We start from the raw sequence: 26576 nt of genomic DNA on the forward strand, positions 1-26576 counted from the left end.
GGTTTTGTTCTCTTACCGTTGAACTGCAGCCGGGTCAATTCAATTGGATGTCTACTGAGGATCATCCACAAAGGCCAGAAAGGGCCACAGAGACTACCTCGAAGAGCGATGACGTTGATGAAGATGAGGTTGCCCAAGACTGGTCTCACGCTGCCAAACTCTCGGCTAAATCTATGGCTTCCTCTATCCCGAAGAGAGGAGAGAAGGATTATGAACCAGATGGCACCAATTTGCAGGAATTGTTACTTTACAGAGCAAGGGAAGCTATGTTCGACACTTTGGCCAATTCGCCCAGAGGGTCGGTAGTGAGCAATCAAGTGAAAGCATACTACGATCAAGACTATCATGGTGCTGTGATTCCGCATGCGAAGGGAAATTTTCTGCAGACCATGGGAAACGTTGATGAAAAGGGACGGTGTTGGTTGAAGTTCCACGAGTTCGTTTATCTGGCTGAGAGAGGCACAGTTCTTCCCTTCTACTGCAACCAGCGACCGGAAAAACAAGCGGGAAGGTTTGTAGAGGTTCCTCTGAGTATGCAGGATGTCTACTCTCTCTTCAGGAGTCAGGCAGAGATGGATTTGTATTTTGTGTTTGCTCACCTGAAAAGACTTGGCTTCATCGTAACTACATTGGACAAGAAACGGTCTGCGACGGCATCTTTCTATTTAGAAGATGATCCTAATCGTCGAACGGTCGGCGCCATATGGGGTAGTATGTTTGCTTTCCTGAAGCTGGAGACCAACTCTTTGATGAACGTATTCTTTTATTCATCCTGGAACTTCTTACTGCGAAGGTACACATCAAGCCCACAAATCTATAAAGATCTGAAAAGACTGGTACCGCACCGAGTACCGCCAAAGACTATAGAAGCTCTACGTATGGAAAGAGCACGCCTACAAGCAAATCGCTCAAAAGAGAGGTTTCCCATCGCATTCAATGTCTGGAAGCCCCAGACAAGGTTTAGAAAGAAAAGCCCTGGTCTGCCTGATTTCCAGGTAGTTATACACAGCAAAAACGATGCCGCACAGACATTTCCTTCTTACGTTGACCTGCAGGAGATTTTTTACTCCCTCGATTACAAATTTGAATTTCTCTCAGAAACTGATGATGAGGAGTTTTGGATTAATAACACCTTCATAGGAGGAAGACCTGCAAACATTCCAAAACCAAAACAGGGCCAAACCGACGAATGCAACTCATCGAAAAAAGGTGGAAAGAAGGATGTAGCAGCACATGTAAAGCAAGCCCGTCGTCTGAAAAATGGCTATCGGAGCTTTCTGCTTGCCATCATCGACGATGGATTGATCAGTTTCGTCAAAATATCCGAAGCAGACTTCGGATCGGAGGACGTTTGGTTCATCCCATACAAGAGACCTAGGGATAGGAAGGAGGTCAATAAATCCAAAGACTCTTTTGGCAACAAAGGCATTCATACAACCTCGTTGAAATAAATTGTGATGACATAACTGATTGTGTAATGATTGTGTAACTTTAACCACTAAACTTGGAGTACAAGTTCTCGTCGAATACTGACGGCTTATTGTAAAATGATGTTGGATTCTTTTGCAATTCTTGCTCGTCGTAATCCAATGGTTTCGAAACAAATGATGCGGGCGGCTTTGGTGGAACCGGGGGAACTGATGGCCTGCTTTGTGGCGAATTGGAGCTCCAGGCTCCCGGACTTTGATAGCCGAGTGGAGTAGCACCAGCCGGCAGACTACTTATACCCTTCGCGTACGTACGAGGGGGGATTTCAGGTTGTGAATCAGAGATAGATAATTTCTGGAGTTTGTGCCCTGTCGAAAGGAGCTCTTCATTCGATGGGCCAGTTTGGTTATTGTTCGCTTCTGCCTGTGACATCACTAAAAGATCTCTGCTCATCTTTAGCAGTGAATCATAAAAAGCCAACCCTTTAGGAAGGTCATTACAGAATGTTCCGAAATTTTCAAAAGCTACATTCAGTTTGTCAACAAATCCTTTGCATTCTTCAAACGACTCCATTTCAAGTTTCGATGTGTTTTGAAATCCGGAAAGCTTGAAAACCTCATCGAGTTGAAACTTGATATCGTTTATGGTCGAGGTCTGCTTGAATATGGTGGCTTCAATCCTGGAACCGAATGGCTGAAACTTTTCCATTTCGCTTTCAAAAACCTGCTTCAGCTCAGTGTCCATTTTCTTACCATGAAGCAGTAGGATTTTAGTGATGTCATCTTTATTCAATGCCTCTTTCAATTCTCCCAAATTTCTTGAGCGCTCTTCCTTCAATAGTTTCAAATCCTCAGCAAGCTGTTTGATTGACCTCAGTTTTTCAAGGATCTTTTCCACCTTGGAGTCATCTACATCTAGGAGGCTTGGTTGATCTTCCTTATTGATTGAAAAAGAGTTGAACTTTTTCCAAAGCACAACGTCGTCCTTCAAAAGGTTGATTTCCTGGACATAAGGTTTGACCAACGAAAATAATCGCTCGTCTGACTTTGAGGCTTCCACAAGAGCAGCTTTCAACTTTACAATATTTTCTTTTTGGGCGCTTGATAATAGAGGTAACATATCCAAAATTTCCCGCCTCTTAGAAACAATCAGACCCATTTGGTCGTCAATATTCTTGAAAGGGCTGCTCTTAATAGCATTAGACCAGGACCCTAATTGCTCCTTCATTAAGTCCAATTCGGGGTTGTTCATTCCTTGAAGAGAACCACTCTTATATCTTGCCTCCAAGTCAGCCAAGAGTTTAGGCAAGTTGGTGAATTCGACAAACGAGGCATACTCCCAGTTTGCGGTCTCGGAAGCGTCGATTTTCTTTCTCAAAAAGGTGGCCTTCTCTTCAGAGTAAATGCTCTCTCGCTCATAAATCTCAATAGGTACTATGCCTTTGAACAAGACATCACATTTTGACGCCACTTGCTCCATGTACGGATCCAATTGTTTGGGCCAGTCCGGCGACTTGATAGCGTCCATGCTTTTGACTGCTTCAAGCTCGACGGTTTGTGGAACTATATCGTGATAAATATAGTCGTTGTCTTTGCTGATTTGTTTTTCTTTGATTTCTACGCTTTCCTTGAAGCTTTGGAAATCGATAAAGTCCGCTAAATGCGATTTGTAGATGAGTGACGATATCAGACTGGCTTTCGCCACTTTCAAAAAGGCTAAAGCGTCTCCATACTTGCTTTGCTGCTCCAGGAAAATCGCATAGTAATACGCTGTCACTGCCTTGTAGAAGTGAACCTTGCACTTGAGAATGGCGCGCCATTTCGTCTCACCGTAGCCAGTCGCATTTTCTTCTGCTTCTTCGTAAAACCGCGAACACCTCTCGTTCAAGTTAGCAACCGCATAAGCCAACTTGCTGATCAACGAAGCTTGTTTGGCGGGATCTGTTCCATTGATGAGTCTCAACACAAACAGTTCTTGAGCTTCCGCGTGAGCGACATCTGCAAGAAACTCGGTATTCTCTGCCTGCAAATCAGCGGACGGCGAGTTTAGAAAGTTTTCTGACAGGAACCTGAAAGATGCGACGGCCTTAGACAGATACGAAACCGATTCTTTAAGATCCCCGCTCAGTTTCGCTCTTGCCACCTGCGTGTACAGCACACCAATGTTGAAAAGAGTACATGATTTCTCCAGAACGAGGTTATGTTGTGAGCATTTTTGGGGGTTTCCAGATCCACTGTATTCAGCTTCGTACCACGTAAAATCCAGCTTTAATTGACCACTATTATTTCCCAGTCGCAGGTGCAGATGCTCCAAAAACGCGTAGTAAACCAGATTTTGCTCAAGGAGCGCCTCCGGTGCAAGCTCCCCGTTTGCATTGTTTCGCAGCCGATCAAACTCATCCGCTAGCTTCTCATTATAAAACTGTGACCATTGTCCTGACCCATACGACCTCCTCAGGTAGGAAGCAAGCCCCTTTTTCCAGTCAATTGGCTCGGTGTCCTTCGACTTAAGCTCCAGCAGATACGTTCTCATCTAACCACAACAACCAGACTTCTTATCCCTCCCGATGCCTCTTGTTCATCCCAGTTTGGGGATGGAGGGTCAAAGTTGGGTCGCTTTTAAAGTGCTTTGACGTGGCACGTGACTTGTTGATAATTTGACGCCTGATTTTTGCAGACCTTCTATATAAGCTTGATAGAGGTCAAGAAGATCTAAGAGGCATTGTAGGCAGAGAATCTGATATCCATTATTGATGAGATCAGTTATTGGGACTGCTCTAAGGCCATTGAGACCGTTGGGCTTTTCTCCCCAGATAGTCTCGTTTAGCACAAGTCGTGCTATTCTGCAAGAGAAAACCGAAAAGAAGAAGAAACCGGTGGATTTTAATCCTAGAAACCTTGGTATTGCATCTCAAATCTACATCCCGACGTCGTACAAAAATTTGCCGAATGTTTTTGCACATCCTGTCACTTTCTTCAATGCATTGATCAGAAGAGTGTACACGTTTGGACTTAACACTGTACAGGTTGGACTCTTCCGGTACCAATCGGGTCTGAAACCGCAGTTCCTGCTGTGGAAAAACAAAGCGATCGAAATCTACGTGAATGTGAACTCGGCGTTTGCACAACGCAAGCTCGATGAGGTAAAACCAAGCGTATCGTTGTGGGTAGAAGAGGCTCTGGAGGCTAGATCTCGCCAGCTGCCTAGATACGTGAAGCTGGATTGGAAACTGGTCAAGTTCAACCAAGTGCCAAAACTGGTGTCTGTTCAGGCGATGATGATACCCGGCAAGCCGCTGGAGAATATCCAACTTGTGTACAAGTTCGATACGATTCAGAGGCTGGTCAAACTGAATAAGAAGACTAACGAGGCTGAAAAACTCGATAGGAATGTTGTTGACTACGTGGCGTTCATTTGCGACGCTACGACCAACGACATGGTGCTTCTGGGTTCTGTTTTCGAAAATAAGCCACACGACAAGCTGCCTAAGAGCCACGAGGATGACAACCAAGTTGCCATACGGAGAATGAAGACAAGTGGGGATCTTTTCAGGCTCCCACCTCAGTAGTAAGCTCCCGCCGAGCCAATCTGTAAATAGATATAAGCAGCTAATTTCGTTATTTCAACATTCATTAAGGCGCCCTATGAGCACGATTATTTATTGTCCATAACATTTACGTATCCTCTACCGGGTTTTCTTTTCCGTTTTGAAGCACCGCCATTGTTTCCAGTTAGCGAAAGTAAATCGTCAAGACCGTTCGCTTTTTTTCCGGATAGATTGATACCAGAATGGTTCGCCGTGGGTGGGATCGCAGGTTTGTCTCCTGTGTCCGGAGAATTTGTTGACAAGGATTTCAGAGGAGCCCCGGTTATTGGATTTTTGGGGAGAATTGCTCCACCAGTGTCTTTTAACTGCGTTTCAGGGCCAGGCAGTGGTTTGGTCTTGGGACCATTGTCCATTCTTTTAACGACAGGTGGGGGTGGAGGAGGAGAGGCCATTTTCTCTTTTTCGGTCTCAGAAGAATCTTTGTTCACCCAGCGCTTCAACTTCTCATCGTAATAAAATGTACTCTTGTGCCCCAGTTTGGCTTTGATTGGCTTTTTCTCGTTGGGATCTTTCTTTAACCAGCTAAACCACCCACTAGCTTTTTCATCTTGCTTCTGTTTGTTCTTCTTCGCTTCCGCGCTTTCTTTCTCCTTTCTCTTCTTCTCTTCTTCCTCTTTCTTCCTCTTCTCCTGCTCCGCTTGGCGTCTCCGCTCTTCTTCGTCCTCGTCGTCTGACTCATCCTCGACCATATCGTCATATTGATCTTCTGAGGACTGAACAACTAGAGGGGCGAAAGCTCTTGAAGCTGATGACTTCTTGATGACTGGCTCGAAAATATCCGCCGTCAAGGCCTCGGCTGGCCTAATCGGATCAAATCTGTTAGCCGATGCGCTAGCAGCGGGTCGTTCAACAGGGGAAGAGATGACCAGCGGAGGCTTCTCGCCTGCTTTCACCGAGACTTGCTCACGTTTATAGGCTTGGCTATCAGCGATATATCCATTTGTGTTCGCTGGATCGCCGAAAGGAGAGACTTCTTTGCGGGGATGCGGCTCGTATGATTTTGAAGTAAGCGGGGGAGCGTAAGGATTTATCAGGCCGGAGACTGAGGTTTCCGATCTTGCGTTTGATGGCGAAGATACATCAGTAGTACTGCCGCTGTATTCCTTGGCAACCTGGCGAACTTCGCCTTCTCTTCCTTCAACAGTCTCTTGCTTATCAAAGGACGAGTCATTGAAGCGGTCAGTAGCAACAAAGCCTGCATTGGACATTTGACGATCTACTGTTTCTCCTAGGCTTTCTTGCTTGCTCTGGCGCATATCTCCGTTCGAATCAAAAGCACTCACCCCTGCGGCACCAATATCAGATTCAGAAAGTTTGGCAGTGAGACTTTCAGGTGCATGACTGTGATTGTATACGCCACTGTGTGACGTCGAAGAGAAAGCTGCACCAATTGTGAGGTCACTTTCGTAGTTGATCATGCGTCGATCAGCATTCACATCTGACGTGTCAACCATATCCTTGGCGGGGCCTTCAAGCGGTTCATTACTTGCAGATTTGCGTCGACCTTCAACCATTACTTCAAAACCCGCAACGGAAACTTGACTATAGTTTTCCTGCTTGTAGGGAGCCTCATTATCAGAAATTAACAGCTTGTGATCTTCAGCACCATTGAAGGAAGTCATTTTGGAGGATTCGTTTTGATTCGATTGCGGGGCCGAATGGACATCGAGTGGCTCAGATGGATGGTTGTTACCGCTAAGTTCTCCAAGCTGTGGTTCAGCTGGTGATAAGTTATCTGATGGCTCCAGAGATCTGTTTTGAAGTAAGTCTGGCGTAGAGCAGTAGTATGGTGAGGAGCGACCTATCGAAGCTGAAGGAGCTGCAGCGGTACCAGGATAATAACCGGTTTCATTTTTCACAATGCAAGAATCTTTACGTTCAATTTGTTCTGTCCCAGTTTTAAGCGGATGAAGATCAGTGACGTTTGTACCTCCTGCTTGTTCAGTTTGTACTCTTCTCAGCGGAAAGTGAGCAGGACTAACGGTACTATGCACTCTCTGATATTTGGGCTGCTGGGGAGATGAAGCCACGCTGTATGGAGACGTAGTAGGTGGGCCGTGATCAGTCAAACTTTTTGAAACTGGATTTTTGTTCACTAACCCTTGAACGGGATTTTCTATCGGATTGGCAGTGCCCGCTGCTAAAAGAACTTGCTGATCTGGTTTGAAAGTCGAATGTTGAGCTTGATTGTGAGCTGGAGTAAATTGGTATTGGTTGACATTCAGCATCGAAGAGTTTCTAGACGTAACAGGTGTGAAGCCATCAAAAACCTTTTTCCCCTGCGGCTTCTTTATTAGAGAGTCGTCATCACCCGCAATATATTTATTGAAAGATTTGTCCAATTGTCCCCAAACGCTGCTCAAGGTTGGCTTGCCTAACCACCCCGTAGACGAGCCGGCCAACCTACTGGACAACTCGTTTAAACCACGCGCCATCTGCCAAGTAGCTGGGTCCTTTTTTGGTAATTGCTTCAGCACACCGGTGAGGTGATCCACATATCGAGAAGCAGCCGAGAAAAAGCCATGTTCTTGTAGGCAGAAAGCATGATACAACTTATGCGAGTATAAGCTTCCATAGCCCTTTGCATCCGAACAATTTACGAACTCATAAATTTCAGAAAATATGCAACCTTCCAACGACAAAAGGCCACCAATATGCTCGAATTTCACCGATGTATCAGCAATTGGCGAAGAAGATAGCGGTAAATTGGCTATCACAAACACAATGCAGGCCTCTGCACTTAATCCTCTTTGGGCTAAAAAGACGCCGTATTCCACCAGGAACTCATTAATCATCGGAGGGACCGCATAGTTCATTGATTTCTCGCAAGTCACTTCGATGTTGTTTAGAACAGCGGCAACTACGATTCTCCAGTTCTCCGTTGCCCACCGTCCTTTCGCGCCATCACTGTAAAATTCTTGTACGGCTCTCTTTGAATTACCAATGAAAACTTGAAACATCAAAGACAGTAAATTAGTGGAAAAATTGGAGACATTAGATTCAACCGAAAATTCATTCTTCAAATAAGTTTCGACTACCTGTGTCCACTTGTCTTTGCCCATTAAACTACCAATCAAAAGTGCCATCGCATAATCTCTTTTTTCCATAGCAATGGCCAGCGCCATCTCGCGTCCTCCAGTCTGCAGATATGCTAATACTTTCAGTTGATCAGCTCCATCAAGCTTCGGAGTGACTGGCTTGGACTTTGAATCAGTTAATGGCTGGGAAAGGTACGACAGTAACTCATCTGAGTCATACAAGCAGCGAGAAATATCCTTCCAGCCGGTGGAGTCTGCGAGTTTGAGTTTCAATATTGCTAGCAAGGTATATTCCAAAGATGAGTCAGCGTAGTCACCTAAGCTAATTTCTAACCACTTATCGACATCCTTCTTCTTTACTTTATTCTTTATGAGCGGTCCTGGGAATGATTTGAGAAGGTTAGTGCCAGGAATCTTAGATTCAAGGTGGCTGACTTCCAACGATTGTAAAGAAGAGCCTGGTCCCATAATGTATGAGTTGGGAGATGTCTCTACTGGTACCGCGCAAACAATTTTATCTGACGCGCTCCAGTGCATCAAAGGAAACTGGCGATGTAGCAAAGCTTGATTATCCACAGGCTTGTCGAAAGCTGAAGCTTCTGGAACTGGCCTGTCGATCGGCGGACCGGTGCGAATACTTCTCCCAGTCGTAAGCGGAAAGTTTGGATCTTGGACTTCCTGCTGAGGCATAGGATAACTGTTTTGGTATTGCGGATGAACCGTGGGAGCATATTTCGAAGTATATTCACTCTGGTTCGGAGTGTAAACACTCGAGTTCGAGCGAGCGTGAAACCTCCTAGTCGTGGAAGCTGAAGTGGGTGAAAGCACATTAGTTGGAGGCAGCGAATCAGGAACCTTAAGTGCTGGAAGCACAAAGTCCTGAACTGGAAGCGTAGTTGCACTTGGCAGACTGCCATAAGGGATAAGCGGTGGGTTCGTCACTGCGTTCGTGCTTGATACACCGCGGTAAGGAACGGGTTGCAGGTTTACCTCTGGATTCATATTTGGTAAGCCGCCGAAGTGTGGTGGGTTCATAGATGATCCGTTGAGTCCGTTTCCTTTGCCGGGGGCATATTGGTATGACCCTTGTGATGGAGAGGTTGGCGCGTATTTTGTTGCAGAGGTTTTTCTGGATGCAGATGGAAACGGCAACGGAGTAGTATCGGGTACAGCTCTGTCAATACCTTTCGAGGAACGGCCGCCAGCAGATGCATTGCTGTGACCTCTACTCCTAGAAATTTGCATATAAGGGTTTATTGCTGGATACTGAGAGCTCACGGACGGAGAATTGTCCTGCAGCGACTTTGCTGGAGCAATAGATGATGATACAGGAACTGGGGGGATAATTCCTTGAATTGGCATCTGATAACCAGTTGAGACTTTGCTTTGCGGCGTCACTAAGCTTGCATAAGGATTTTTTGGTAGTGGCGCTTCGAAAGTTGACCTGTTGCCAATAGAGCGTCGCGCATCAGTCTGGCCCACCGCTCCAGGAGTAATTCTATCCAGCCCCTGCTGCGACGCTCCTGCTACAAAAGTGGGAATCTTGACAGGCTTGGCATGCACAATTTTCTTCTTTTCGGGGAAGAGGTCAAGAGGAAAATCATAAGCGTCCGATTTCTTCTTTTCTTCGTTAATCTTCTCAACGGCTTCTCGATTTCCTCCGAGGTTCTGGGGTTGAGCCGGGAGATTAGTCTGTAGAGCGAATTGAGGAGTTGCAATGCCGTATTGCGACGGTACACTACGACCTGCATGTGGTGGCGCACTATCTTGATTCTTCGAGTATTGTACCGGCTCATATCTAGATCTGGCCCCATCCGTTGGCAGAGATGATATGGACGAAGTGAAGTCGGATGCTTCAACAGGCTGGCTAGGACGCTCGTTGGTAGGGGCCACATGGGATACTGAATCGGCATCGAAAGCACCACTACTTTCGTTGTTCGTAGTTTGGGCGATGGATTCTTCGCCATCAGAGGATAGAAAGCCGTCATCTTCCTCATCCAACAAGTCATCATCCTCCTGCAGGAAAGAGAATTTCGTCTTAGTTTTACCTTGTTCTTGCTCCGATGGCCGATTCTCTGGTTGAGGTACGTGGGAAGATCTATCAATTTGCGAATGCTCGTTCAACCAGAACTTATCATCTGCTGTATCGTCAGCACCAAAAATAGCGGCCAGTTTGTCGGTATTCTGTTCTTGTTTCGGAATAATTTGATGCTGCTTCAAGTTTTCAACTGGTTCCGATGAATTAAGCTCGTTCTGCAGAAAGGCCTTTTCTTCACCGGCTTTGATGAAATGATCATCTACTTGCCCCAATAAAGGAGCCTGTGTCCTAAACAGCATGTCATCACTTTTCTCATCCAGCGCTGTAGCAGATATATTCTTGAATTGCATCGGTTCGTCTTCTGTGGTAATTTTTCCATTATTTTCATTCCTTTCAATCGTTTTATTACTGGTTTCGAGATGCTCTAGCTTGGTAGGTTTAGGAGCTCCAATTGTCTTATCCATGGGCGTCATGCGTTTTTCTAATTCCAAGTCTCTAGTTTCTGATGCACTGACTGCCTCCCAGGGCATCACTTCATTACTTTCGTCGTCATGCATGAATAAATCTTCGATCTGCTTATCATCTGATGGCGAAGGGTTGCTAGAATTCATATTTTCATTCTGAACTCCGAATAGCATTACCTCATCCGTCTGGCTATTGTTATCGGGGAACATTTTCGTCGCTTGACCAAACTCATGGTTAACGCCTGGCGAAAGATCGGCGCCGTTATCAGCGCGTGTCGAATGCTCAGCTTCAGACGGAATTCCCGCCGATAGGTTTTCAGCTTCACCTAGCGCCTGTGGTTGTTGATCTATGAAGCTGGATGCTACAGATATGTCTGAAGCGCTCTCAAGCGCCTCTTCATGCTCGTGGACCTGCTCAGCTGGCTGCGAAGCCATCTGAGATACACTTTCATCATCTGCATTCTGAAAACTGCCCCCAAATGATTCTCCATTGGCTTCTTCTCCATTATTCGGTGTCACAGCTGTCATAGTGATCGTTCCCTGCGTTGCGTCATTGCCCTTCGGTGCAATGGTTGCAACGGATTCAACTCTATCCGTATCTGCCTCTGGTTCGATTGAATCACTGGATGTGAAAGTGTTCAACACGTCAGGATATGTGTTTACCTCCACAGACTGTGGATCGCTCTCTAGCTCTTTGAATGATTCGATAGGAAGATCTGTCTCTCGCCGTGCTGCATCAGAGGGCACTGCCACATTATGGTCTGCCTCAACAATATTAACATCATCTGAGGAGTCGTTTTTAGGTATATCATCAATTATCGTGACTTCTTTGGACAGCTTCTTTTCTAGCTGTCCCTGGATGCTAATTCCTCTATCGATCTGAAGGCTCCTTATTATTTCCATATCCTCGGGCGAACCCTTACATTCCGCTGCATCAGGATTCTCGGTCTCATTCTCCAGCGGCGCTGTTGTGGTAGTTGTGTTCATATCGCTTTCGTCAACTGACTGCGACAGCACATCAGCGCTTTCCACGGAATCATCCTGCGATTGCTCAATGATAGGTTCCTCTACAGCGAGCTTCTCGGCTTGTTTCTTCTGCTTCTGTCTCTGTTTCTTCTTCTGATTCTTCCTTCTCTTGGCCTCAGGTGTCATGTTTGTGGTCTATCTACAATGGAAAAGAGCCCCTGCAAGCTCTGTATGCATAAATTTGTTGAGTTCCTCAAGCAAACCAGCAGGATACGTCAACCAGCCTGCGTGCTCTTGGCCTCTTTGTACAAGCTTTAAACCTCTTTGTGATCTCCTGTCCCAGAAGTAAATCCTGTGTGCATTTCGTTCTTCATCACTACCAATATCTGTCATCATATACGTGCATTTCTTCAAGATATATTGAAAAGTTGAAGCCCATCGCAGCAGATTAATGCGACTGATGCCACTTCCTATGGTGGAATAAAGGTCTCTCAGGCTGACTAGACTGCTGTTTTCATATTAATACAAGCCAGAATGGGACGTAGCGGAAAGGGCCCCAAAAACAACAAGCAAAAACTGGCTCCCGAGAAGGAGAGGTTCATCCAATGCTGTTCGGACATCACTTTAGAGTTGACCAGCTCTTTGACCTCGGGTACTACTAGAGAAATAAACCTGAACGGCTTGATTACCAAGTACTCCAAGAAATACAAGCTGAGGCAGCAGCCAAGACTCACGGACGTTATTAATGCCATCCCAGACCAGTACAAGAAGTATCTGCTTCCGAAATTGAAGGCTAAACCGGTGAGAACTGCATCAGGGATTGCAGTCATTGCAGTCATGTGTAAGCCTCATCGTTGCCCGCATATCGCGTATACGGGTAACATCTGTGTCTACTGTCCTGGCGGTCCGGATTCGGATTTCGAGTACTCAACCCAGTCGTATACCGGTTATGAGCCTACCTCGATGCGAGCTATCAGGGCTCGTTATGATCCGTACGAACAGGCTCGCGGGAGAATCGAGCAGTTGAAGCAGCTGGGACACTCGATTGATAAGGTTGAGTATATTATTATGGGTGGCACTTTTATGTCCCTTCCCAAGGACTATCGAGAAGATTTCATTGTTAAACTTCACAACGCGCTGTCTGGTTTCAATGGCAACGACATTACCGAGGCAATCCAATATTCGCAGCAAAGTTTGACCAAATGTGTTGGTATAACGATTGAAACGAGACCCGATTACTGTACTCAAACGCATCTAGACGATATGTTGAAGTATGGTTGTACAAGACTGGAGATCGGCGTCCAATCGCTTTATGAAGATGTGGCCCGTGACACGAATAGAGGGCACACCGTGAAAGCAGTCTGCGAAACGTTCAGCGTTGCAAAGGATGCAGGATACAAGGTTGTCTCTCACATGATGCCTGATCTCCCCAACGTGGGCATGGAGAGGGACATTGAGCAGTTCAAAGAGTATTTTGAGAACCCAGCGTTCAGGACGGACGGGCTGAAGATCTACCCTACTTTAGTCATCAGAGGCACTGGTCTGTATGAGCTGTGGAAGACCGGCAGATATAAGTCGTACAACGCCAACGCCCTGGTGGATCTCGTGGCAAGAATCATGGCGCTTGTTCCGCCTTGGACCAGAATCTACCGTGTTCAAAGAGATATCCCTATGCCTCTAGTCACATCTGGTGTTGACAACGGTAACCTAAGAGAGTTGGCTTTAGCGAGGATGAAAGATTTTGGCACCAAATGTCGAGATGTAAGGACGAGAGAAGTTGGCATCCAGGAGGTTCATCACAAGGTTCAACCCGATCAGGTGGAATTGATCAGAAGGGATTACTACGCCAACGGAGGTTGGGAGACTTTCCTGTCGTACGAGGATCCCAAGAAGGATATCCTGATCGGTCTGCTGAGATTGAGGAAGGCATCGAAGAAATACACATACAGAAAGGAATTCACCTCTCAGAGAACGTCGATCGTTAGAGAGCTGCATGTCTACGGATCCGTGGTACCTTTGCACTCCAGGGATCCTCGCAAATTTCAACATCAGGGTTTCGGTACTCTTTTGATGGAGGAAGCGGAGCGGATAGCCCTGGAAGAGCATGGCTCTGAGAAAATTTCGGTCATTTCCGGTGTTGGAGTAAGAACGTACTACGGTAAGCTAGGCTACGAACTTGATGGACCTTACATGTCGAAGAAACTCGTACCCTCTTACTGACCTATGTAGGATTCGGCTACTTAATGTTTTTTTACGTTTTGTTCCCCAAAGAAAGTTTCGGACTGTAAGGAATGGAAAACTCAAATTGCGCTTATTGAAAGGATGACAATTACATATACACAGATAATCTACCTATTTTTGCGACTCTCGGTCGAGCTCTGTTCCACGAGAGGACCAAACAGGGAAAGTGAATATTTAGTAGTAATCTGGGCGTCTTTTCTGACCAGCTCAGCTAAAAACCCCCATCTCCAGATCATGGCATACTCCCGGCCTCTACCTTGCGTCAGTACCCTCAGATACTGCAGGTACACGATGTAGTAGTAGATACCAGTGCCAGTCAAAATGTGCCACCAGGCGTGAAGCTCCAGCAGCACCCCGAGGGGCAGCTGGAGAAAATTCCGTCTGATGTGGATCCAATACGAGCAAAAAACGTTGTCCAGGTTCCACGACAGGAACCCGAGCAGGAAGGTGACAATCCCGATGCTCATGCATTGGTACAAGCTTTTCTTGGCAACGGCGTCCGACACAAACTTGTGCGTCAGGATCCCCGACATCACCACCACCGAGACCGTGATGAACCCGTAAACGGTCTGGTGGATCTCTGGGATCTTGAAAACCAGGTAGACCCAGCTCAACAGTGTCACCACGACGGATATGATGATCCCGACGGAAAACTGTCTCGAAAGAGGACTGCTTGCGCCGTTCTTTGTCAGCGTGTCCTGCGTCTCGCACAGAATACTCCATGTCGGGATGCAGGTCGCATAGATCATGGGCAGCTCGTCCAACAGCTGGTAGTGGTACTGCAGCGTCATGTGGAACAACCACGAACCCACTCCGACCAGGGCAAACCCGACTCCGATCAGTATAAACCTAAACTCCAACCGGCTGCGGTACGCGCACCACGTAGAATACAGAGCCGTGATCACAAACGTACCGTTTGTGATAGTGTTAGACCACTCAGCAATGTATTTCGACACCACATAGTTCTCCTCACACCAGTCGATCGTCGACGTCACACCTCCCCAGTAACCTTCCACAGACTCCGCCGGATACGGCCATCTAAACAGTCCCATAGAGTTGCTCCTACCTTACAGCCCAACTAGCCTCAAACTAAAGTATCAAACGTGTAGCAGCTCCACACCTATATATACGTTTTCCGCAGCCCGCTTCCGCGAGATAATGGCATGCAATTCGTTTAACAAGAAGAAACCCATTGTTACTGCTAACGCTACTTATGCTGCCGTTGCTCGCTCCACAGTACGAGCTAAGCACCGAAAACCGCGAGCAGCACAATCCAATTAATTTCAGAAACGTTTCAACAGCGTCATCGTAAATCTCTGATTGTACGACAACGAGGCGCACGCTATGACAAGAGCTTACAGCGCAAGATTGCGCAGCCAGTAAGAACACTCAGATTGAGACGAGCGGCACATGTGTCAAGAGGCAACTACAACCGGTTTAGAATGTGCTCTGCTTGAGCGTCTTGGCACTGTGTTGTTGATCTTTAAAAGGGCTTAGAAGTTGACCAACTTTTGACGTCGAGAGACCGGGGCTTAGATCAAGACGTACATAGTTATTTTCTGGGGTCGGTTGAAGGCGATGCAAAGAAGTTTTAATTATAGAAACGATGCCAGGGATCCGGAGAGGGGGAGTGGAAAGAGAAGGTCCGTGAGACGGTTGCGAGCAGCAAAGTAGGATAGATTGAGGCGGCAAGACAGTGGCAATGGGTAGACGAAAGATTGAAATCCAGCCGATCCGGGAGGAGAGGAACCGGACCGTGACGTTCATCAAACGTAAGGCAGGTCTGTTCAAGAAGGCGCATGAGCTGGCGGTGTTGTGCCAGGTGGACGTGGCGGTCCTGATTTTGGGTTCGAACAACACTTTTTATGAGTTTTCGTCCGTGGACATGCAGAATATGATCGAGTACTACCAGAGGGATGATCTGGCGCACGACGTGAAGGGACCGTCGGATTTTGGAGCGTACCAGAGGAAGTCGCACATAACGCTCAACAAACATGCCGGGCGGAAGTCGCGGAAGGGCTACTATGGCGCTGGGAGCAGCGGACAGCAGCGACAGGGGATGGCCGAGCAGCAGGAGGACGAGAACGGCGAGGAAGAGGCGGAAGACGAGGAGGAGGAGGACGCAGAGGACAGTGACAGGCGGGAGGATCGGCGTGCGGGCTCGAGAGAGCCCAGCGTGACGGCGGGCGCGAGGCTTACGCGGAGTGCTCTCAAAAGAGAGCAGCAGCAGCAGCAATCGGAGGCCAAGAAACAGAAGATAGACGCCCAGCTGCCGAAATTCAATCCTTTGCAGCAGATGGTGCAGAGACAGTTCCAAAATCTGTATAAGGCAGCGTCGAATCCGCCGAGCCAGGCGGGCTCCTCGATGCTTGGAAACTCACCAGCGGTACCGGAGAGCGCAGCTCGTGCCGAGATCAGCTATAGTAGCGGGTCGCTTGATACCTCAACCAAAGTGCCGGAAGCGGCGGGGGTTACAGCGTTGCAGAACGCGGTGCCGGTGGGTAGCACGCCGTCGAGCCGGATAAACTCGCAAGTTGACAGCAAGAGAAGGCCTGTTCTTAGAGTCCAGATCCCGAGTAGCAACACATCGTACAATCCGGCGATTCAGAGCGCATCTTCGTCTAGTTCGTCTGTTGGAGCGACTAACGCAAACGCAAGCGTGGCTGGTCTCGTCTCCAGGAATTCAAGCGCTGTAAGGTACGATTTGCCAGCGAACCAACAGACCCCAAAGAGGCAGACGCCGCCTGCTGGCGCTATCCAGGGAAGCGACATTGGCGCAAAATATCTGATGCCGGACAAGAACGATCCGAATAGACTAAGTGCGAAGCCGCCGAGCGGCAACTCCTTCGGACTGCCGCCGATGTTCTCGGCATCGCCGGCATACCCCCCATATCTCGCCACGCCATTGCAGGCTTCCGGCATTGGCGGCCACTCAGCAAATATCCATGGCCCGCCATATCCCATGTTGAAACAATTACAGATGTCCCAACAATACGTGCAACAGCACCATCAACACCAAGGCCAGGCAAACTTGCCGGCGCAAACACCACGCAATCCCGTACGAGCATCTACACCCCCACCCGGCGACCATTCAGCCGGACCTTTAACGGGCTCGTTGCCATCGAAATTCGCTCATGATCTGATGGTGCCATCGCCCAACACTACAATGTCAATGTTCCAAGACTGGACCATTGGTCCTGGTACAGCCAAGGCCCCTCCAAGCATACCAAGTAATCCGGTCCCCGGAAGCGAGATCCCAGCATCTACTTACAACAACGGAAGTACTGGTTTGACTCCATATATGATGGTAAATCAGACTCCACTGGTCAACCGGTTCTTCAGTTTCTCAAGTGATGCAACAGATGATAAAAATCATGGAAATACAGATGTTCTCAGCAACAGCAAAGGTCCTTGACTCCCACGTATAGCATGTAGTTGTCCTAGTAACTACCTATTTTGCATCATACTTCAAGTCGTTAACTCCAAACGTCAGCAGATCTTAGTGGACTGTCAACTATTTAAACACCCAAACATCCATGTCCTCCATCCTAACATTCTAACATCCTGTTTGCATCGTCTAAAAAATTTGCGTGAATGCACGCGCGTCTTCCATTGGCGGTTGCCGAGGTGGCGGAGAGAAGCTTGGATCTAGGCTGGCTGACTGTCCTTGCCAGAGCGTACGTTCCTTCTGGTTGGCTTGGTAGGACGATCGCCTAGGCAGGGAGGTTCCGTCAGTCTAGGCAGACTTACCGAGGGAAGTCCTTTCGAGCCAGCAGGAAGAACTGCTAGGTTGGAAAAACTTGCATGGCCCTTAGGCTAGGTCATTATGAAATTTCATGCTCTAGAAGTGGCATCGTTGAAATCTATTGAGAGCAGCAAGAGATCAAAGACTAGTGAGACACCATGAAGGTATGTTATAGATGAGATTTTTAGCTACCAGGCTGATAGGCATTGTCCGAGTAAGACAGAAGTTATCATCCAAATTGAACATGAGAAGCAAGCAAACGCATATTGAGCTATGAAAAGACCAAGCCTCTTCGTGCAAGTCTTTTGAGAGATACTAGGTAGTACCGATTTATGTCAAAATGGAATGTTAAGTGTCTTCGATCGGCATTGTTGAAATGATTTCTAATGCTTCTTGTTACTAACATTTCATGCCATTTATTGTAGTTGAACATTGCTTACCCAGTTAACGGTAGTCAAAAGACTGTCGACATCGATGATGAACACAGAATCCGTGTCTTCTACGACAAGAGAATTGGTCAAGAAGTCGAGGGTGAAGCCGTCGGTGACGAATTCAAGGGTTACGTCTTCAAGATCTCCGGTGGTAACGACAAACAAGGTTTCCCAATGAAGCAAGGTGTCTTGTTGCCAACCAGAGTTAAGTTGTTGCTCTCAAAAGGTCACTCTTGTTACAGACCAAGAAGAAACGGTGAAAGAAAGAGAAAGTCCGTCAGAGGTGCTATCGTTGGCCCAGATTTGGCTGTCTTGTCCTTGGTCATCGTCAAGAAGGGTGAACAAGAATTGGAGGGTGTTACTGACACTGTCGTTCCAAAGAGATTGGGTCCAAAGAGAGCCAACAACATCAGAAAGTTCTTTGGTTTGACCAAGGAAGATGATGTCCGTGACTACGTTGTCAGAAGAGAAATCGTCAAGGGTGAAAAGACTTACACCAAGGCTCCAAAGATCCAAAGATTGGTTACTCCTCAAAGATTGCAAAGAAAGAGACACCAGAGAGCTTTGAAGGTTAGAAACGCTCAAGCTCAAAGAGAGGCTGCTGCTGAATACGCTCAATTGTTGGCCAAGAGATTGTCCGAAAGAAAGGCTGAAAAGGCTGAAATTAGAAAGAGAAGAGCCTCCTCTTTGAAGGCTTAGGTCTTATGCCACGATGAACCCGCATAATTTTATATTTCATCCCCCGGTATATGTCCTTTGACTCTAGTCTAATATCTACTTCTGTTTTTATTTTGTATTGTAAACAAGAGTTAACCAATTTTAAAGTGTATGTGTCGAAACATCTAATTACTCTTCGTACAACGAATATCTGGCGCTGGTGTGCCGCTTTTATCTCAGAGTGACCAATTCTTCGGCGCTCGTGGGGTGAATGGCCACGCAGTTATCGAAATCAGCCTTGGTGGCTCCCATCTTGATGGCTACGCCGAAACCTTGCAGAATCTCGGCTGAAGAATCACCAACAATGTGCAGGCCAACGACTTTTTCTTCCGGTCCAGCACAGATCAGCTTGTATCTGGTTGGAGACTTGTCCTTCAACATTGCGTAGTACATTGCCGTAAACTTGGTGTTATAGATTCTGATGTTCTCGTGGCCATATTCTTCGATGGCCTCTTTTTCTGTCAGCCCAATAGAACCTGCTTCTGGATGCGAGAAAATGACACTGGGCACATTTTTATAGTCGAGCTTGTCGTTTCTGCATGACTCGGGACCGAACAGCCTGTTTGCCAACTTTCTTCCTGCAGCAATTGCTACTGGAGTTAATTCCACCTTACCGACAACGTCACCGAGAGAATAAATGCCATTGACAGAACTGTTTTGGTATTCATCGACAACAATTTGCCCGCGGTAGTCGACTTTCACACCCACATTCTCTAGACCAATACCTGACAATGATCTGCGGCCGACGGTCCAGATCAAAGAATCCACATCGTTAATCACTTCCTTGGTGTCCAAGTGAACTGTGAGTTTTTTGGTGGCTTCGTCTCTTTCAACTTTTTCCACTTTGGATAACTTGTGAACGTTGATGCCCTCGTTGACGTAATGATCGGTGATTGTCTCTTGGATTGAGGTATCGAACTTTCTTAGCACGGTTTCTCCCCTTATAACCAAGTGAGTGTCCGAACCCAAGCCATGGAACACTCCAGCGAACTCAATGCCGATGTAACCAGCACCTACAATCACAACCTTCTTAGGCTGATGTTCCAGAGCGAAGAATCCGTCCGAATCCGTACCGTACTCGTACCCCTGGATTCCCTCAGGCACTATTGGCTTCCCACCGGTCGCAACCAAAATGTGATCAGCCGAAAAAACCTCTGTCTTGTTATCATGAGTCTTGACCTCAACTTTGCCTTCTCCAGTGAATTTAGCCCATCCGAACAACACATCCACACCCTCTTTGGCCAGATTGGTAGCATAAATTCCGTTCAATCTATGGATGTATGCGTCTCTTTTCTTCTTAAAGGCTTCCCAGTTGAATTGCAAGTGCTCGTCGTCCAATGGAAACTTCTCGAACAAGCCGTACTCATGAGCTTGCTTCACTCTGGTGGCCAGGTCAGAAGCGTACCACATAACCTTCTTCGGAACGCAGCCAACATTGACACAGGTTCCACCCAAAGCCTTCCCTTCGATCAGCAACGTCTTGGCACCATATGAGGCTGCTCTTCTAGAAGAAGCAACTCCACCAGAGCCACCTCCTATCACCAAGTAATCGTAATGTTTAACCGTAGACATAGCTCTTCTCAATATTATTCTCTGAATGCCGTATCTCACTGGAAAAATCATTCAACAGCTAAAAAGCTCTGATATATTGCAACAATTCTGACAACACTAGGCTCTATATATTCATATTTATTGGATTACAAATCGCTGCTAGGAGTGGTGGTTCCTTGCTGGGGAGGTGTCTCGAAGCGTCACTAGAAAAAAAAATGGCATCAGTAAGAAATTTAATTAATTATTAATTAATGCTATATTTTATTGGTTCGAAGATAGTTAGGAGCTGTTGAAAGCCATTATAAATCCATCTGGCATTGAACGATGTCATCTAACTGGTTCTCGACATAGCCTGCGAAACCTCTGCGGCTTTAGCAGGAGTACACCTCAGATTTCTCTGGTTGCTTGCCCTTGGAGGTATCAGTGCTTACTTCCGAAACTGAATCGCGGCTTGTGATATGCTTGAACATACAGGTGAGTTCTGGGATGATGCCTGTGCAGCAAATGCCAACCAGGCAGACGAGAGTCCACAAAATGCAAATGACCGCGTAGATGGTACCGATGACCCTGAAGGCGGACATGGGCACGACTTGATTGTAATGATGCCAGATGCCGGCGCTGCCTAAAGACATAGTCCCCATGGGGAAAGTCATGGCAAACCAGCCTTTGTGGAAATGATATATCCGTTTCACCCGTATCTCGCCGTTGTGCTCTTCCTCGGTCGTTGTACGGTAATAGGACGCCACTCCAGCGAAGCCGATGATGGTGAAGAAGTATCCCATTGCAAGTAGAGCTAGTGCCAGGAGCAGTCCAATAATCTTGACACACCACGGCACGGCGACCAAAAGTATGTCTTGCTGCGTGTTTGTAGCGCTTGCAGAGTAGTATTTTGCAACATATAGTCTCACGTCCTCTGTCAACAGCACTATACCGTAGCTTGCCTGGCCCATGGGACCGAGCAGCAAAAATAGTGAAAATACCTGACCCATAGGTGGGATTTTGTTAACATAAAGACTCCAGAAGAAGATCGTTATGATAATGAAAACAAATATCACGGCGTGCAGCCAGATCAACGCCGTGATAACAAGGATAGTCAGTTGAGTTTTCCTGCTATAGATTTCCCCGAACAAGTCGGTCATCGTGAAGTAACTGCTGCTTGAAGCCGCCACGACAAGAGGGACCACCAACAAAACGAGCACACTTTTTAATCCTTCAGTTGAGACATGCGCATTTGGCACTGCCAGATGGCCTTTTTTATGCTTTCTTTTAGGGAATCTCTGCCAGAGGAGGAATGAGATTCCCCAAGCACCTATTAAAGAGGTCGCTACGTCATACCACCATAGCACATATGCCATCTTCATCATTCTCTTTGAGACAACAGGATTTTTAACTTCGTCCTGAGCCAAGGTAGCGATGTAATTGACAATCGTAATCAATCCCATGGAATACGTACCCCAGAAGACATTGTTCGAAGGGTTGCGGAAGTATTGCTTGAAGTACTCGCCAAGCGACCTCTCTCTAACGAACCTGAACATATGTAGCATTTGCAGTATTTGGAGACCGATAAAGAGCAAGCATGCTAATGCAAACATAGGGTATGAACAGTACCGTAACCACCGAGCCTCGTAAGGAAAGTCATGCATCAAATTAGATGAGATGCCAGTTGCCATGACCATAACGTAAAAGAAAGGCTCAAAGCACCCCGTCAATCGGGTAAAAAGGGAGTCCTCCATTGCAGCGTTCCACACTGCCACTAGCTGGGAAACCAATTTCCACTGGAGAGGGCGGAATCACTGCCTATTCATATACTGATCGCCTTCCAGTTCGTAGTTTCTTGACTCATTGCGGTCCATTTTGCCAAGACGCCGGTTACCATGGGCGCAGCCAATCAGAACGCTCAGAGCCTCGTTTAGTCACACAGTTGTGGCTGTGACATACTTGCAACCATATAGGAAACAGCCGAATGTATACGGCAAATAACAATAAGACCGGCTAACTGGCGAGAAGTCATCTCTAGGCTCACAATGGCAACAAATTAGGATGGCGCTCTGACGCGATTTTGAACCATTTTTGGTTTAATCCTTCAACTCTTGGCTGGCGATGGTTGAAAAATTCCAACAGGCTACGGATCAAGATGTTTTTATTCAATATTTATTATACTAATCGATTGAGTTGAAAAGCTCTTTATGGTTTGTATTCTTGATGGAAATAATTGCCATATTTTATTAGGTATAGAATGGCTGCAAGCGAAATGACGTTGCAGAGACCTAAACCTGAAAAACACCAGCCGATACCCATGGCAAGATATAGTTTACTTATAATTGCTGAGCTGATCGTAGCACCTACGTTTCTGAAAAAACTGCTGATTGCAATGGCTCCAGCGGTACGTCTAGCCATTAGTTCACTTAAATATGTCATCGTCGTATTACTGCACCAAGTCAAACCGAAAGCGCTTAGAGCTGAAAATACGAGGACGACAGACAGATGGTAGTGACGCTGGATTGACCATCCGTAGCCAATGCAGCCTGCAGTATTTAGGGCTATGCCCCAGATTTGCAGAATGAGGCGATATTCTAGCGGAAATAGTAGACCAGGATGGGAACGTAGCCATCGTTTTCTTAAGTAGTCTGAAAGATGTCCTCCGGTCTGTGAGCCCAACAGCATCGCTACACCAGGACACACGTAGGATGCGCCGACTTCCAGCATGGAAAGATGGTAGTCGGCCTGTAAAAAATGAGCAAAAGTGACGGTGAAAGCATAATAGCTGGCAAACAGAAGGGCTGTGCTCAGCGAAGAAACCGTTAGCGGTAGAAATTTAATCATATGCCAGTAGGTAGTAATGGACGGTTTTGAAGGCCTCGGATATAGCTTTTGAAATAGAGGGCTTTCGTTCACTGGTTTTAAAATACCAATGTCTTGAAATAACCTTATCCTGGGGGTCTGGACAAATCCGTGTGCTTCTCCAGTCTCCTGGTCCAGGGTTTGGATTTCATCATTTTTGCTTGCGGTGTTCCAGCGTTGATCGCCATTACCAACTATGCACCTTAGGGTTTCTGGCAATAAAGCGAGGACTAATAAGAGTGCGACACCGCTCATAATGCTCGTAAAGCCAAAAAGCCACCTCCAGTGATCGCCGTTCATCAGAATCAAACCTGAAATTATGGGCGCCAGGATGGGTCCCATATTGGGTCCCATCATGAAATATGCGACTGCTTTACCTCGGTTCTTCGGTGCCGATACGTCTGTCACGGTGCCGGTCCCAAGTGCAATGACTGAACTGGATCCGAAAGCTTGGAAAACCCGTAAGATGTAGAGAGCCACAATATTCGCCGGTACAGTTGCCAATAGAATATTTACTACCATCAAAAGCACTAGTGACATGATGTACAGAAATTTCCGGCCAGTAAGATCAGCAAACATACCCCAGAATAACGGCCCAACGGCAAAAACCCCCATGAAAACAGACACAGTCGAGTTTATGGTTGTCTCATTAACGTGAAATTCATTTTGCAACAATGGTAACGCCGGAATGTAAATGTTTCCAGCCATAGGTCCTAAAAATCCAATGTATATGACTATCCCGAAAATCAGAGCTACCTGGCCCTTGGTGAAACAGGTATAGGGCACCCCTTCTCTTGCCGTGTCCTGAAGCTTTTTCTCATCTAACTGCTCGCCATTTGAGTTATTTAACTCCATAGACTTTTGGCTATCTGGTGAAGCGACTCCCAATCCAGCGCTCTTGACGCTTTTCGATCGCACACTGTTTGAATCTTCGTCTTCGGCCATCGGTGATGGAACATTCTCCAGTGGGGCAGTTATCGTGCTCAACATGTTGGCGTCCGTTGACTGAAAAGTTATCATGCTTATGGCTTGATCTATGCCTGGATCTGCCTCAGATTCTGAGTGATCCACTGGATTTCTTTCGCTGTCCATCGCCTCATTTTTTGTCATGCTTAAAATAAATGATTTAGAGGTCAGAGATAATATCGAGCTGTACTGTCGGTTCAATCAGGTACCATCATTTTAGCGTATCAAAAGCTTCATTTTTGTGGTGGGCGTCGTCGCGTCAGCCGCTGATTTACTGACACTTTCAAATCTGACGGAAAAACTTGACGGAAAATATTAGCAGGGACTGTTTACAAGCAGAGCTGAACCCAAAAAGACCCGTCCAATCGGTTATCAGCTTGCTGACTCACCAGTTTTTTCTTTCTCAACATTGATATACCAAAGGTACAGAATAATATACAGAATATCGATAATCGTGCGACTCAAAAAGTCCAAAAATGAAATGCAAACTCGCATGACCATCATAAGACCAGAATACCAATAATGGCAGATTTCCATAGCACTTTCAAGCTTCTAACGGAAATCAGTTTTACCCACACCACGTTTACCACTGAACAGATGTTTAGGCAGGGAGGCGGTAGAATGTCTGTCAGCCTCACCTTGTCTAGCCAGTCTGTTTCTTTCTCTTCTTTGCATCTTGGCAACCCTATCAGCCTTGGATCTCGCCACACCATCAGAGACACCGTCCAGCAATCTGTCAGACTGCCTTAACTTACCACCATTTGCCGAAGGTCCAGCGTGTGATTCACTGGCTCCAAATACCACATCTGCACCAGATTCAGTGTATCTAGACCTTTCAGCAGCGACTCTCTGCTTATCTCTTATACTGGTGACGTCATGGCCCAGCTTAGACATATGCTCCTCCATTTGGTTATAGGATTTGATTAGCTTGGAACGAGGCATGATGGCTTTGTTCTTAAGAGATTTCCTATTTCTTGCCTCAGCAATCATCCTCTTTTGTCTATCTCTGATCCAAGCGGCTTTTTGCTTTATGTCTTCGACTTCATCCTTATCAAAACCCTCAAAAGGTATTTCGTCATCATCAGAATTGTAAAAACCTTCGGACTCCAATTTTTCTTCTTCTTCCTCCAGAGCTTGAAGCTTTGCTGCAATTTCGGGATCCAAGAAATCATAGACATTTTTACCATTTAGGACCTCAGGCATAACATCATTCTTCCACTCATCATCTTCCAACAGGTAAGAGTCCTTTAAGTTGACGTTGTATACACCAGCACCACCATTCTCTGCCTCAATATCCCTAGCTAGCATTCTTCTCTCTGGGTCCTCTGCGTCGTACTTCTTCAGATTCTTGAAGGATTCAGGGATGTATGCGGGCCTCTCCATGTCGTCTCTCGCTTGCGGCGTGGCGACGTGGATCTTATTGAGAACGTTGTTAACTCTAGCTTGCGACTTCAGTTTATTCTCCACTCTCGAGGCAAGCAATTTCTCACACGCCTTGTTTCTAACTTCCATAACGTTTTCCTCCAGCTGGCAGGAGGCAGTCATGATCTCAACCCCGCTCTGTTCTTTGACAGTTTGCAACAACTGAGCACGCTCCTCGTCCAAATCTTCAGGGCCTATGATATCTGTCTTGTTGATGACAACCATGACTGACTTGTTGGCAAACAGAGGTTTGATAGAGTGGAAAAGCTTGACCTGGGCTTCGACCGTGAAACCACACTGCTCCGAAAGATCCATGAAGTACAAAACACAAGACCGTAAATGAGCAATCGCGTAAATAGACTGCATTTCGATATTGTTCATCTCCTCTGTGGGTCTATCCAGGATACCAGGCGTATCAATCGCCTGGAAACGAAGGTACTTGTAGTCGAAATGGCCAACATACAACGATTTGGTGGTGAACGCATAAGGTTGCACTTCCACGTCTGCCTTGGTAATACATCTCAAGAACGACGATTTACCAACGTTAGGATAACCGCAGATCAGCAAAGTTCTCGTGTTGGGATCGATCGAAGGCAATCTGCCCAGATGCTGACGAACCTGTTCCAGATACGCCAACGGATCTTTCAATTTCTTCACAATAGTAGCCATTCTACCCAACGCAGCTCTTTTCAACTGTTTACATTGAAACAACGATTGACCAAACTTCAGCAATCTGTTGTAATCCCTCGAGACCTGTTCCACAAGCGATTTGGCACGCGAAACCGCTGCTAGCGAGATCTTATAGTGATTTTTTTCATACAAAGTATCCATCAAATCTCTGTGAAATGGATGCACGTCATTGATATTTGGAAAACCTTTCAAAATCTCTTCAAATTTCTCCTCAAAGCCCTCAGCAGTGTACTTCACCTTACGCATGTAGAAAGCCCTAATTCTGGTGATCTTGAAACCAGGTCTGATGACCGTCGGAGTCTTTCTTTGAGTTCTATTTAGGACAATATCCAGAAGATCATTGGTAGTTGGAATCGTAGGGATGTCTTTCCACGTCAGCTGCATCTTATCCTTATTATATACTCAACGCCAGCAAACCGGACCAATATCAA

General features: G+C 46.5%; 12 protein-coding genes across 12 annotated transcripts; 5 read left to right on the plus strand and 7 right to left on the minus strand.

Moving 5' to 3' along the window:
- Window positions 1-47: 47 nt before the first annotated feature.
- SEN54 (tRNA splicing endonuclease subunit SEN54) lies at window positions 48-1451 on the plus strand (the record flags this gene model as incomplete). Its single annotated transcript, XM_037281624.1, has 1 exon — window positions 48-1451. One exon carries the CDS (start codon window positions 48-50, stop codon window positions 1449-1451), a length of 1404 nt encoding a protein of 467 aa, XP_037137519.1.
- A 40-nt stretch (window positions 1452-1491) lies between these two features.
- On the minus strand, window positions 1492-3960 carry BRO1 (Bro1p; the record flags this gene model as incomplete). The annotated part of the gene is made up of 1 exon (XM_037281625.1): window positions 1492-3960. One exon carries the CDS (start codon window positions 3958-3960, stop codon window positions 1492-1494), a length of 2469 nt encoding a protein of 822 aa, XP_037137520.1.
- Window positions 3961-4180: 220 nt separating this feature from the next.
- On the plus strand, window positions 4181-4996 carry MBA1 (Mba1p; the record flags this gene model as incomplete). The annotated part of the gene is made up of 1 exon (XM_037281626.1): window positions 4181-4996. One exon carries the CDS (start codon window positions 4181-4183, stop codon window positions 4994-4996), a length of 816 nt encoding a protein of 271 aa, XP_037137521.1.
- Window positions 4997-5082: 86 nt separating this feature from the next.
- On the minus strand, window positions 5083-11727 carry SEC16 (COPII coat assembly protein SEC16; the record flags this gene model as incomplete). The annotated part of the gene is made up of 1 exon (XM_037281627.1): window positions 5083-11727. One exon carries the CDS (start codon window positions 11725-11727, stop codon window positions 5083-5085), a length of 6645 nt encoding a protein of 2214 aa, XP_037137522.1.
- A 348-nt stretch (window positions 11728-12075) lies between these two features.
- On the plus strand, window positions 12076-13761 carry ELP3 (Elongator subunit ELP3; the record flags this gene model as incomplete). Its single annotated transcript, XM_037281628.1, has 1 exon — window positions 12076-13761. The coding sequence occupies one exon, from the start codon at window positions 12076-12078 to the stop codon at window positions 13759-13761; it is 1686 nt and encodes a 561-aa protein (XP_037137523.1).
- Window positions 13762-13889: 128 nt separating this feature from the next.
- On the minus strand, window positions 13890-14834 carry YDC1 (alkaline dihydroceramidase; the record flags this gene model as incomplete). Its single annotated transcript, XM_037281629.1, has 1 exon — window positions 13890-14834. One exon carries the CDS (start codon window positions 14832-14834, stop codon window positions 13890-13892), a length of 945 nt encoding a protein of 314 aa, XP_037137524.1.
- Window positions 14835-15484: 650 nt separating this feature from the next.
- RLM1 (Rlm1p) lies at window positions 15485-17197 on the plus strand (the record flags this gene model as incomplete). Its single annotated transcript, XM_037281630.1, has 1 exon — window positions 15485-17197. One exon carries the CDS (start codon window positions 15485-15487, stop codon window positions 17195-17197), a length of 1713 nt encoding a protein of 570 aa, XP_037137525.1.
- A 488-nt stretch (window positions 17198-17685) lies between these two features.
- Window positions 17686-18657, plus strand: RPS6A (40S ribosomal protein eS6; the record flags this gene model as incomplete). Its single annotated transcript, XM_037281631.1, has 2 exons — window positions 17686-17691; window positions 17953-18657. The coding sequence occupies 2 exons, from the start codon at window positions 17686-17688 to the stop codon at window positions 18655-18657; spliced, it is 711 nt and encodes a 236-aa protein (XP_037137526.1).
- A 189-nt stretch (window positions 18658-18846) lies between these two features.
- GLR1 (glutathione-disulfide reductase GLR1) lies at window positions 18847-20298 on the minus strand (the record flags this gene model as incomplete). The annotated part of the gene is made up of 1 exon (XM_037281632.1): window positions 18847-20298. One exon carries the CDS (start codon window positions 20296-20298, stop codon window positions 18847-18849), a length of 1452 nt encoding a protein of 483 aa, XP_037137527.1.
- Window positions 20299-20597: 299 nt separating this feature from the next.
- Window positions 20598-21959, minus strand: SSU1 (Ssu1p; the record flags this gene model as incomplete). Its single annotated transcript, XM_037281633.1, has 1 exon — window positions 20598-21959. One exon carries the CDS (start codon window positions 21957-21959, stop codon window positions 20598-20600), a length of 1362 nt encoding a protein of 453 aa, XP_037137528.1.
- A 451-nt stretch (window positions 21960-22410) lies between these two features.
- DTR1 (Dtr1p) lies at window positions 22411-24177 on the minus strand (the record flags this gene model as incomplete). Its single annotated transcript, XM_037281634.1, has 1 exon — window positions 22411-24177. One exon carries the CDS (start codon window positions 24175-24177, stop codon window positions 22411-22413), a length of 1767 nt encoding a protein of 588 aa, XP_037137529.1.
- A 408-nt stretch (window positions 24178-24585) lies between these two features.
- NOG1 (putative GTPase NOG1) lies at window positions 24586-26529 on the minus strand (the record flags this gene model as incomplete). Its single annotated transcript, XM_037281635.1, has 1 exon — window positions 24586-26529. The coding sequence occupies one exon, from the start codon at window positions 26527-26529 to the stop codon at window positions 24586-24588; it is 1944 nt and encodes a 647-aa protein (XP_037137530.1).
- Between the last annotated feature and the right edge of the window lie 47 nt (window positions 26530-26576).

Source organism: Torulaspora globosa, chromosome 1 (genome assembly GCF_014133895.1).
Source record: "Torulaspora globosa chromosome 1, complete sequence".
NCBI lineage: Eukaryota > Fungi > Ascomycota > Saccharomycetes > Saccharomycetales > Saccharomycetaceae > Torulaspora > Torulaspora globosa.